Below are 12,851 nucleotides of genomic sequence, written 5' to 3'. Positions count from 1 at the left end.
TTGAACATGAAGTCATGAGCTTAATGTAGTTTCAGGTGTATAAGCAGCAATTAATGATGTCTGAAGACATTACATGACTTGTGTATGGTTACACAGCAAGCAAGTGGCTGTCTAAGGAACAGTACCAAGGAGTGCTAAAACCCTCAATGCAGCTACTGGGAGGATTTCAGCTGAGCAAACTTTCAGAACCAGACCAAAGCCAAATTGATTTATTTGGTAAAAACATGGTTGTTTACATATTTCTGTTTTGGTACCCAATTCTCTTGCTTTTATTATCAAAGTAAGGAACAGTTACTGCCTCAGATTTTTTTTCTCCCTTCCGCTCCTTCCTTCCTTCCCCTTCTGTTTGCTTTTCTTGTAGGGTTCCTTCCCTCTCCCAAAAAGCTGTTGATTCTTTTGCCACAATTCTCCCTTCTCTTTCCTGAAAAGCCCTCTTTCTGTAGACCCAACGCTGTTCAGTAGCAGGCAAGTGAGCAAGGTAGGATTTACAGAACTTGTTCTGCAGGTCATATGGTGGGGACATGCAAGTGAGGTCTGAGATGGGCAGAGCCAAGTGAGGTAAGGGCAAGGTAATGCCCCAAGATTCACTTCAGTCCCAATGCTTTATTCTAATTATTGAGGCAACTAAAGACTTCAGAGCTTGCGAAGGTCAAAGCCCATGTTGCTGAGTGTATGTGCATGTTTGCTCCTACATGAGGGAAAGAGAAAGGATTAGACAGAACAATGACTGTCATTGTTCAGACTCACCTTCTAGTTTTGGCTTGGGGTCAGGCCCAAAATCCAGAAGAGTGTATTTCCTGGTTCCTATTCATTTAGGGTAAAAATTATACAAGAATTGTCCATGCAGCTGACCCAAAAGTCTTGTCTAAACTTGATCTGGGTCTTAACATTGTCTCTTTGGCCCCTCTCTAATTTAATATGCATTTGAACAGAAGTGGCTTCTTGATAGAGCCTTTCACCTCCAGGTCACCCTTTCAAATCCAATTCAGGCCTGTCGTGACCAAATGTTACCACCATCTGACGGCTCTTCTATGTCCTGTGTGAATTGTTGGCTTCAGTCCAGTAGCTGGTGGACAGGTGCCTGAATTGCAAAAACTGCCAGAGCTGACACTAACTGGACGCCTCTGCAGAGGGGTCAAAGAGTGAATCAGCCTGGCAGATGAATTAATACTTAACTTGTACGCACTGTGATGCTTTATATCTTCAATGTGCTGTACAAACGTCAGCTAATCCTCAGGAGGTGTTGTTATCTGCACTGGCAGGTGAGAGAAGCAGGCAGATAAAGAACCAGGATCAGAATATGCATGCTGCTGACCTCCCACTCTGAGGCCAAAACTATGAGTTTAGCTCCTTTCAGGGCTACTGATGGGCACACCAGAGCAGGGTTCAAGCTCATTGAAGGGACTTCTATGTTCTTCTATGGATAAAAGCTTCCTTTACTTTTTAAGACAGGCAGTGTTGATGGACATGCCATCATTTTGCTGTATGAATCCATGGAACCAACAGAAGACCCTTCTCCATCCTCTTTGAGGCACTAATGAGTCACGTCAGATTATGCCTATCATTAAGAGGTATCATTATTTAGGTTGAGAACTTTCTGTGTAACCAGATCAGTAAATAATTATTTTTGAATGGCAACTGGGTTGGAGTGCTTCGTTCCAAAAGACAACAGCTCTTGGAATGTCATTGAAATAATCTGAAAAAAAAATGTGTGAAGTGTCATGAAGAATTGCTAGAAGGTCATACAGAGTTAGTGGTACATCAGTGTTTGCAAGCTGCTTCTGTAGGGACACTTAAAAGACATTGTCAGATTGTGTAAAGGTGTCTACAGGAATAAGGAGAAATTTGCTTTTGTGCTTCATATCAGTGAGAATAAGAGTGGTTCTAAACTGGCATTTTCCTTTCTCTGGAAGCAAGATGAGGAAATTTTTTTTAAATTATTTTTTTTCAAGGGTTTAACCTTTTAGAAGGTTTTTAAAAATAGTAAACCACTTTTCTACTATTAATTTCTTATGTAAATAATTGTTGTTGTTGCCATGGTGTTTACAAAGGTGAAAGGAGCAGGTGACCCACAAGATGATGAATGGAAGGAAAAAAGATGTCCCTATGGTTACAAAGGGGTAGTGGCATACATCTGAAATAGTGCCTCTAACAAGGTGGCACTTACATCATTTGCAAAACTGGAGATGACGCTATAGGGCTGATTTGCCAGAGGTTATAAAGAATGGCAGAGGAAAATGTTCTTGGAAGTATTTCTTTTTTTTTTTTTTTTTTTTTGGTGGGGGTTTATGCTTGTCCTTTCAAATTTGGGGGAAAAAATATGGGGATAGGATAGATGTAAGAAAAGTGATTTGGGTAAAATTCACCTTACTAGGCATACAAATCCAGTTATTTCAAGGGAAGCTTGAAAATGTGAACCATATCCAGACAGTTTGAATTCCACCTCATGTTCTCTTGTATAGTCAGGAGACAAGTGTTGTGCATCCCTAAAGAGCGATTCAAGGCACTGGGCAGAGTTCCCTGGAGCTGAAAGGGCCAGGACTGGTGCTTTCTAGCTGAATGTAGACTGCTGAACATGTGATGCTGAATGGTCAGTTTTCCTTTATTTTGCTTATTAGCACATTGTGCTTGTGTTTTCTGGTGTCACCACTGTAGGCGTTGCCAAAATAACTAAGCTTGGGGTACGGTGTGTGTGTCAAAATTGATACATTTGAGACCTATGCAGAATTTTCTTTTGAAAGATTCTGGACCTGAGGAAGCACCAAAGAGCCGGTCTTCTGGGAATTTATGAATCTTTTCTGAACCCAAAGGGGAAAACTCCTTATGCTGTGCCAACTGTTGTATGTCCGTTTGCTTCAAACAGTGGCTTAGCAGTAAGAGCGCAAAGTCTGCCTGGAGGCTGTTATGTTCTCTACCACTAATGACAAGCCATGGTTTTAGCGGCTTGTATAAAACATTGCAAGGAGTTTATCCCATCTCCTGTATGAAATATTGGAGTGAAGAAGGCTTTTGGACACTCTCTCTCTAAACCAATTGCTATGCCCAAGAATTAATAAAATCCATATTGAAGTGACAGCTGGTGGACAGGGCTGGCTTCTTCCTGCATCATTTGTCTCTCTAGTGGCTCATGTTCTGGGCTCAATGCACATTTATCCTTTTATTACGGCTTTTATTGATTTTTATTTATTTATTTATTTTTTAAATCTCTGTTTCCTTAAGAATCATACTTGTGCTGTTCAAAATCTAACTTTGGTCATATCAGCACTAGCTATTAACATCGTTCTTTCCTATTGCTCTTTAATTACTGACCTTCCAGAGACATTCAGCTAATGAAATAAAAATGCAGACAAGTGAGAGTATATTTTCTCAAAACTTTACATGGCATCATGAACCAGTATCCAGTTTCTGTGCTACTTCGACTATTTCATATCTTGACAATGAATGTGAGCTCTTACTCTTTATCTGTGATTTCTTTGATTTTCTCCCCTTCCTAATTTATAAGTATATTTCTAAAGCTGCCAGAAATTTTAGACTGACTCAGGACAACAGTGGAAAGTGTGTGTCACAAAGGCAGGGTTTCAAATGAATGTTAGAGCAGAAATTCATTTGCTTATTTATTTATTCTGGTTTTATGTGGTAAGTGGCAAGAAGAGCAAAGACCATTCTTTTCAAGGGAGAATGTTAACTGTTGTTTTCTAGGAAGTGGGGCTCAATCATTGCCTCTGTCAGTCTAGTGAGTGATTTCTGTTTTGACACACAGAGAAAAGAAAGACCAAGTCTGCCTTTGTCTTCTCCAACTCTGTAAGCTGGGTCATCCAGGTAATTACAGCTTTACTTAAGAAAGAGAGTCTGAGAGAGAAAATCTCTGCTGCTTGTAAGCACAAAGGCAAGACACTTGAGGGAATTAAATTGCATGATGATTTTTATAAGGCATCTGAATCATTTTGCATTCCACCTCTAAAGCAGAAAATGATGAGTTTAATATCATATCGTAGGATGTAACTTGTAAGTCACTCAGAAGGCAGCTGTGGCATCCAGAGATGTTTGAGCCTGGTTATTCATTATTTTCTGCTTAAAGGCTGAAGCAAATGTGACTATGAGACTTCTAAATTGATTCCCATTCTTACTTGTACATGTTACTACACTAGAAGCCATAACCAGGGTGGGTTCTGCTGTGTAGATACTGACAGATACCCCTGTGGTTTAACAGGAGGTAGGACTGGTTTTTGTTTTAAGTGTGTTTGTATGTGCTCATGTAAATGCATGCATACATTTATTAACCTCATTCTCCCATTAAAATTCTATCTCAAAGAGAAACAATTTCAGAAAGTCAGCTCTCTGCTGATTTTTCTGAAATTCCCATCAGTAGGTGACATTATATATTTAATAAAATGTTAATTCACTGATCCTGCCTAAATTGCAGGAGATCAGTAATTATGTCAAAATCTTCCAGACAACTGAAATATGAAACTCTATTCCCTATCTTAAATTTGTAGTGTGGCAGGGGGTGAAACAGTTCCTACACGTAAAGTACTTATGAATATGTATGACTCTAAAGAGAGAGAAGAAATACCATTATTGTTCAGGAACATATCTTAATTCTGTGAAACTTGTCTGCAAACAAATTGTCTACTACTTGGGGCACGAGGTGGCAAACTTTGAGTTTAATGTCCAAGTGACTGGGCTGCTATTGTCTAATTTAAGGCCACAATATCTTTGTGTCTGTGAATAAAGAGAATTTTTCCATTAGGAACCCGTGTTATATTAACAATGCACTGAATTATTTTGTTCTGTAATGAAGAATGCTCAAGATGTTTCCCTTTGATAAAATAATGAATGTGATAAGAAGAAAAGAAATGTGAAACACTGAAATACTGTTCTGCTCACATACAGCAGTGTCTGGGAGCAGTACATCTAGCTCACAATTACTCTAGCAATGTTTAACAACTTACTGAATAGGATGGACAATTGCAAATTTGGACTATATTTAGAGGGCAGGAATATATGAAATAGAATTTTTTGTATGTTCAGTAGGAGGGCAAGGAACAAAGACCAGAAAAAACAGTTGAATAGTTCTTGTGGGCTGACTTAGGAAATTACTTTTGAAATACGTTGTAATGAATGACTGGATAAATGTTTTTAAACACTTGTCTGGGTGATGAGCTATCTGTTGAATGTCATGGTTTCCAAATAAGTGATCTGGAAGCTTAACCTTTAGGTGAAGGAGATATCTGTGAAGGACACTGTTCCCTCACAAATAATCATTGTAACCAGACTATTCGAAAATGGTTTTGATGATCAAAAAAGATCTTAAAAGAAATTTCAGCATGCCAAGAGATTATCTAAAATTTTCTGGAACACTTTCCTCAGCAATTTTTTTAGCAAGAATCCTATGAGTGTTTAGAAAATATTCTCTAATGATACTGTGTTAGACTGGATGACTTGATCAATTGAATACTAAGCTGAGGCTCACGTCACGCATGTTCTGCAGGTGAATTTCCTGCTGGATAGCCTACGGAAAGTTATCATAGTAATCTGTGCCTCTTTGTTGCTGTTTGTAGACACCTTCTTTTGGAAACAATTTGATAACTATGGATGAGTAAGTATAATACAACGCAGCACAAATCATACAGTTTACACTAGCACCTTTATTTGTGTTAAGACAGAAATGATACTAGTCTGTTATATAACTCACTGTGCTTCTCAATTACTTTATATTAGTAAATATGTCCCTATAAAGTATTCTGTCTAGTTCTTCTAAAATAAGTATGACTTAGGTCACTGACTTCTATGTGAAGGACATCCATGCTTTACAAATATCCAGTTTAACTAGATTATCTCCTCACTTCATCATCAAATCACTGTTTTGAGACTCTACAACATGTTCTGTTTTATGGTGATATGCCAGGGTGCATCTGATCTCATCAAATTCTGTTTCTGATGGGGAAATTATCTTATGAAAAATAATATTACTCAATCTTGGTTTTAATTTCTGTATGCTTGGAGAGGAAGAAAATCCTATGTGGTATTTCATCCTGTCAATGCTAATCTTTCTCCTCAATGCTATATCTCCGAATAGCAGATGTGTGCTTTATTGCAGTGTTGGTCCTCTATAGCACAGCATAACGTTTTGGCAGGAGCAAACAATTTATTGTATTAGAGTCAAATACAATCAAATGTTCCTTTTCGTATGAAGCATGGTCAGATATTGATGTTGCATTAGCTAACATTTTAACATAGGAGAGGCTTAATAAGATACAGTATTACTCTCTCTAGGCTGTTTAATTAAACTAAACAGTCATTGTGTATTGTACATTGGTTTTCTGCCAAGGGAAAGTAAATCTGTATCATATTAGTTTCACGTACCAAATGATGTTCTCCCCCCATCAGAGACTCTCTAGAAGAGCTGACACTGCTGTCACATGAACTGCATAATACAAACTGTGTTTGTATTACATTGGACTGTCTTGTAGCTCAGTATCCTCCAGTAGCCTGAGCAAGCTTTGTGTGCAGAGAAGACATGTGGCCGGAGAGCTCCATGTTGTATTTTACTCGCCAGGGTCCCTATTTGCCACCAAGGGGTACAGGGCTAAGTATCGTAACCCCTGTCCTGCTAACAGAGCTCGTCTCCATCCCCTTCTTGGGGCAGGGAGATCTAAACTGTAACCCTCTGGTCACTAGGAAGGCTCTTACTGGCCCCATGATGGCAAGGTGACAGGTGTGGGTTTGTCACTGTCTAGTCACAGAGCACCATTTGTTCAGGACCAGAAGTTGCAAGAGTTTGGGGAAACTCTAGGTAAATCCAGTGGCATCTGCTCTAGTAGCAATTTTTAGTACTGGATATTGCCTTCTCACTGCTGTCAATGGCACTGTACATGGTGATCAAGGTGAACATTCACTCTTTGCCACTGATGGCAGGGGAAGTAGTATCGCCTATATATGATGTGAGGAAAAAGATGTGTCCCTGGACTGGAGACTTGAGCAGCATTTCCTTACAGAGCCTTCCGACACTGAATTGCCAATCCAGGAAGGGTAGGGGGAGAACAGATGCTTCTGTTAGGTGGTCCTGGTGTTTTCTTTTGAAGCAAGAGTTGATGCAGAATCACATGGGATCACAAGCAGAGGCATTCAAGGCACTTGCTTTTGGGAGTTGTTCTGTTGAATTACCCTACAAAGCAGAGTAAGACAAAAACCTTTGTGGTGTTCCTCCTTATAAACCGAAATAAACTGCACAGGAAATATTGAAGTCTTTTTTACACAATTTTGAGCCTGTCTTTCCTGGCAGAAGGGTACATCTGCATCTTGTGATGCAGAACTGTGCAGAGATGGCAAAGCTACGCCCAAACAATCATGCTCTAGAACTGGAAGGTGCATGTTTTCATCAGTGGCACTAAGCCCTGTATCAAAGCGAAGGATAATGCTTTGGCTCTATTTTGCACAGTGTCCTGTGCTGCATAAATGCTCCAGTCTTCCCAGAACAAGTAAAGAAATGTCTATCATGGTCCTGTGTTGCATCTCACATGCACTCACAAAGAGGAGTGAATAGTTGGATGGATCAAAGCAATGTCTTTAGCATGGCACTCTGATGCTGGCACCATGGTTAGATTAAAGGATGGCAGTATTGGATTTATGGGAGGCTTCACCTACGTAACACAGTTATGATTTATCTCATGCTGAATGTTTTTATTTGTTGTTGTTTTCCCTCAACAGAAGATTAACCTGGAGTTCTATATTGACATCCATGCCCACTCTACCATGATGAATGGCTTCATGTATGGCAACATCTTTGAAGACGAGGAAAGATTTCAGCGACAGGCTGTTTTTCCCAAGCTACTCTGTCAGAATGCCGAAGACTTCTCTTATGTAAGCAATGTTTCTCTTAATTTTTTTTCCTAATTTATTTTTTAGTGCTAAATCTCTGGCTTAATTGGATTGTGTGAATTGTATTTTAGTATGACTAGAAGGCTACTTAAAATTTTTGTCATTATTATCTACCACCTTCCCTCTTATGTTATCCAAAAGTGGTAAGTTGTGATCATATATATTGTCATTAGACACATGAACAGACACGGGTTCTTCATCTTCTATGTTGTAACCTTTGGTTCTGAATTATTGGAACACTTACTTTTTTATCAGAAGATCTTTTGTCTTTTGATCAACGGGATCAGCTTTATTGTTTTATTGTTTATATTATATTGGCACATTTTTTAGTTGTACACTTTGAATAATATAATAGCAAATAGAAGTAAAAATAATAAACTTGAAATAAAAGGTTAGATTATTTTCTGTTGAAAGTTGTGACAAAGGCAATGTATGCTTTTTAAATTCTTTGATATCACCATGGAAAACTGTTCTACGAGAGAATCTGCAATTGCTCAATACATGTCTTGTAACTTGGAAGAAAGTATGTGTGTAGGTATCTCTGGATATTGAAAATAAATGGTAAACTCCTATAAATGAGTTGGAAAGGGGCATATGTTTTTAGACCAAGTTTCAAATAGAGTAGAACAGATCCTTAGCACACATAGGTTGCAGTAGCTCTGCAGAAGTCAGTAGATTTAAGACTCTGGTCCAGTGTGTTTCAGCTTTGTGTCCAAGTATGACATCCTGGCCCTTTCCATAGTGTCTTTTGTGCATCAGTTTTCCTTGAAAGCTGTGCGAGTAGAACATACAACGCCCAAGCCTGCCTGCAACTGCTTGTTTCCTTCTCCTGGCCCACCTTAGACACCTTTGGAGCTGCCAGCTAAGCTACTTCTATACAGCTATCCCTTGCTCTCTTTCAAGCTGCGCACTCTATGTTTGCTTAAGTGGACAGTCTTTCAAACAAAGAGGTGTTTGGTGTCCCATTTTGCTTTGACTGGGATAAGGAATATTCAGAAATGCATCTCAGCCAAGGCAGTGGGAACTTCCAGCCATGAGCTGTGAGGAGGAAAAGCAGTGGATGACATTTGGCAGCTATATAATAGGAACAGGCTCAATAAAGAATTATTTTGGGATCCTGCACCAAGCAGAGAAGAGCAGAAGAACCTACTGTTTGGGCCCTGATTTTGTCTTTTATGTTCTTAACCCTCTTTGTTACCTACCATAGGTTTTCCCAGTCTCTGCTGTCCCCTTTTTGCTTATACTTCATCCTTCTGGTACTGAGAGATAAACCTGGGTCTCCTCTCAAAGGTGGGGACAGCTGGGGCATGGTGCCTGCCTCCTCTGCAGTGCCATCCCAACCAGCTTGTGGCAGAGGTGGTGGGTAGAGGAGGCTAGGGACCCTGCAGCATTCCATGTGTTTAGCTCTAGAGAAACAAAATCTAAAAACAGATACAAAAGCAGACGATTCTGCAGAGCAAAAGAAACTGTAATTGAAAAAAAGGCCATTTTCATCATGGCAAGAATGCTAGCCTAAAGCTTTCTCATTGAGATGCAGTAGAGAATTTTTTTGTCTTGTTTTTGTGCATATTGCACTGTGGAGTTTGAGTAGGAAGTGAGTATAGAAATGGAGTTGTGCCACTGTTTTCTTGACAGATCTGTTCCAGCAAAAGGAAGGAGGGATCGAAACCTCCTGATTCTTGTCTGTTTCTCTATCCTATGGTAGTTTGTTTTATGCAAGAGTGGGAAAAAGTTTGGATCAGTCTCTGACTTCTCTAAGGTTAGGCAGAAGATACCCTTTGCTCTGTCATTTCTATTCCCAGGAAGGGGGCCTCTAGTAGACCGAACACGTCCCTTTTCTTCTTGAGAACAGCAGTAGCAGCTGGCCGGGTAATGCCTGGGAGGATGCATGGATGCTGTTGCTTCCTTTGTTGCCTCATAGTATTGTTTAACCATTGTCCGTATGTCTTGGGGGTCTGAGGGACTGTTGCAGTGTGAAGCTTTCTTCAGGGCTTCTTGGAAAACTGTCCAGAGTGCAGAAGACCGAATCCATACAAAATGAGGAGGGACAGCAGCTGCATCTGTTCACAGCTGCTTGGAGCCTGGAGAAGAGGGAGTTGGGTTCAAGGAACAGCCTGTTCTTGTCTAAGAAGACCTCAGTGATTGAGTTTCTTATCTGCACCTGGTTGTTTCAAAACCACATTATAGATAAGAGGGCATTCGCAGATCATAGTAATGAAAACCTGCAAATGATAGGAGTTCAGAAATTTTGTGCTCAAGTGTGGGATTTCTCTCTGTTACTGTAGGAGATTAAGTATTCCTTTTAGTGTAAGCCTCGGTTGACAAAGGGAAAATCTTTGAGAAAATGATGTAGGAAATAGAAGCCAATAGCTAAATAAACAGTGCAGTCTCTCCCCTTTGACTCTCAATCTCCTTTCTGTAGAAGCTGGCAATGGGATACGTATGTTGGCATCCAGTGCACCACAGTTTGACCTAGGTGCTGCTGGCACTCAGTACATCAGGCTTTCAACTCGCATCCTACTGGTCTCCTGAGACAGGAAGCTTTTCCCCTGCCATCCATCCAAGCCATTCTTCTCAGGGCAGCTGAGGGGATAGATGTGTTGGAAACGGAGACAGCCACAAAGTGTCCGACGTGTGTGAAGCAAGAGGAGTGAATATTACTGCTGTCTCCAAGTGGGCAAGTCTCTGTTCTCTTGTTTTCAGCTCCAGCCATGTGGGTTATGTGACTGGTTGGAAATATCAGGCGTGAAGTTTGCTGCTCGAAAGAGAGGAAAGGAATCCAGAGCTTCCTGCATTTAAAAAGGGGGGAAAAAAGTGTTGAAGATTAAAAATAGTGTATGTAAATATGCCCTATTGACTGCTCAAAGGGAAGGGGGGAAGTGCATCGTTAACATTACCAGGCTGGTGTTTGAAAGTGTGGGAATGGACCACTGTTGTTACTAATTAATTTTCCAAAGCTTCAGGAGGTCTCATTTACATTGTATGCTGCTGCGGCCATTTGTTGGGATTATAATACTTCAACAGCAGCACTTCAAGTGAAAACTGGCGGCTGCATGAAGTGTTGTCCATAATTGACTAGCTCCATGTCTTCACACAGCACAGAGACAATGTTCCATTATGTTATCCATTGACAGTATCATTGAAAAGATTACTCTCCTTAAAGCATCTGTCAACCTTGATTGATTTACAAGGGACAAAGAACTGAAAAGGTTTGAAGTGCGGGTACAATTTTTGCCACCGTTTAGCATACATAATGGTTCTCCTTTGATGTCAAAAGCTCATCTTCTATTAATAATGCAGAGGGCTTTTGAATGCAGGCTACTTGTATGGAGTTCCACACTAATAACCTACTTGCTGTGAAATGGGATTCACTTTGGAGAAGCAGTCATTTGTCTGGGTTTTACATGTTCAGAATGAATCCTGACTCAAAGGGATTTCTTTCAGTGCTCTGCATGATTGCAGCTGAGCCCGGCACGGGTTAGGGAAAGCAGGCAAATCCTAGCCTGCTCCTCCAGCCGAGAATCTGGCAGAAATCACGCAGCCAGATGCAAAGGAGCATGAACAACAAGCCTAAGACGATGCGATCAAATGCCTTGTGCCGTTTTGTCTGGCAACCTTCTATTAATATACTTTAGAGTGCATTTCATGCCTGGACTGCTTTCTTCACCTGTCATTTCCAATAGGCCTTTTTATTTAAATGACAGCATCCAAGGGAGATTGGTGATTAGAGTAGGGGATGGATAGGGGATTTGAGCCTGCATGCCTGCTGTAGGACCAAAGGCAAGTCACCCAATGTCTCTGTACCCTATCTGTTGAGCAGAACACTTAACCTCAGAGTACTCTGGAAGGCTGACTGTGGTTTGCAGGTGAAAGTTGTGAAAGGGACCAGAAATTCTTCATTTGTACATGATTTCAGAAACAGAGGCCTGCCTTCGGTTTAGCTGTCAGCATGTGAAGAGGAAAGTGAAAGAGCAGCTAGGAAGTTTTGCTCCCAAGTAAATACATGAGACATTCTTGGGCAGCTGTTTGGGGAAAAAGGACAAATTCTGCAAGGAAAACGTTTTATATTTTCAAGGTTTAAGAAGGATATTTTTAAACATTGGGGAGTAAATATAATCTGTATGAAAGCTCTAACAGGGAGAGCTGACAAGCTCTTTTGAAAGGCTGACTCATTGGGTTTTAGGAGCAGCTGTTGACACCATGTCTGAGTACCTTACACATCAGCCATGGCTAGGAGTTGTTGCAGTATTTGGAGGGGTGTTCTTCATTTGACCTTTTGTGTTCTGGAGAGAGGATTAGTCATACCAACCAGACACAAGCACTTGAGCATTTCAAGAACCTGCTAGTCTTAGGGGTGGCTAATTTTGACCTTTGTGACAGTACAAGAGGAGACCATCTGTTCTCTCTGGTTCATTTAAAAGAAATAACCACAGCCATTCTTGGATGGCTTTATCACTTTGTAAAGATTGCTTCTCTTTGCAGTTAAAGGAGAAAGACTGGCCAGAGGTACTTGGCTTAATCTTGTTGGGTTTTGTTTTTTTTTTCTTTGGACTCCGAACTTGTGGTAGTTGGGATACCTTTGAGTTCTCATTTCATTTTCTTGTATTCAACCTCCCAGCAGAGCACCTTTCTTAGAAATACTGTTTGTCATCCTTTGTGTTCCGTGGTTAGCCAAAGACCCTGATAAAAACTTGGGGTCCTGTTATGTTGGGCACTGGGTAACTACTGAGAAAGTCCACAACTCCAAGAGTCATGCTGGGAAAGAGACAGAGAGTAGGTAGGAAGTGACTCGCTTGAGGAAATCGGAGAATAAAACCCAGGTCTCCAAAGTGCCAGTCTGGTTTCTTTGTCAGGAGTTCCTTATGTTTTACACCACGCTACACACTCAACAGTGAAGTCTCTGAACAAGCCACCCAGTTTCCTTTAGGGAAACATGTTGTTAACCCCAGTGCCATAATGCTGTGACCTAA

The 12,851-nt window shown here is 40.5% G+C and overlaps 1 protein-coding gene across 1 annotated transcript in view; it reads left to right on the top strand.

Moving 5' to 3' along the window:
- The window catches only part of AGBL4 (AGBL carboxypeptidase 4), a 957,921-nt gene that overhangs the window by 844,150 nt on the left and 100,920 nt on the right, over positions 1-12,851 (top strand). The window contains exon 9 of the mRNA XM_075037073.1: positions 7,711-7,863. Coding sequence (XP_074893174.1) covers positions 7,711-7,863 — 153 coding nt within the window. The remainder of the gene's footprint in view (positions 1-7,710; positions 7,864-12,851) is intronic.

This window comes from Buteo buteo, chromosome 10, assembly GCF_964188355.1.
Source record: "Buteo buteo chromosome 10, bButBut1.hap1.1, whole genome shotgun sequence".
Classification (NCBI taxonomy): Eukaryota; Metazoa; Chordata; class Aves; order Accipitriformes; family Accipitridae; genus Buteo; species Buteo buteo.
The sequence above is the reverse complement of the archived record's forward strand: the minus strand, read 5'-3'. Positions and strand labels throughout refer to the sequence as shown.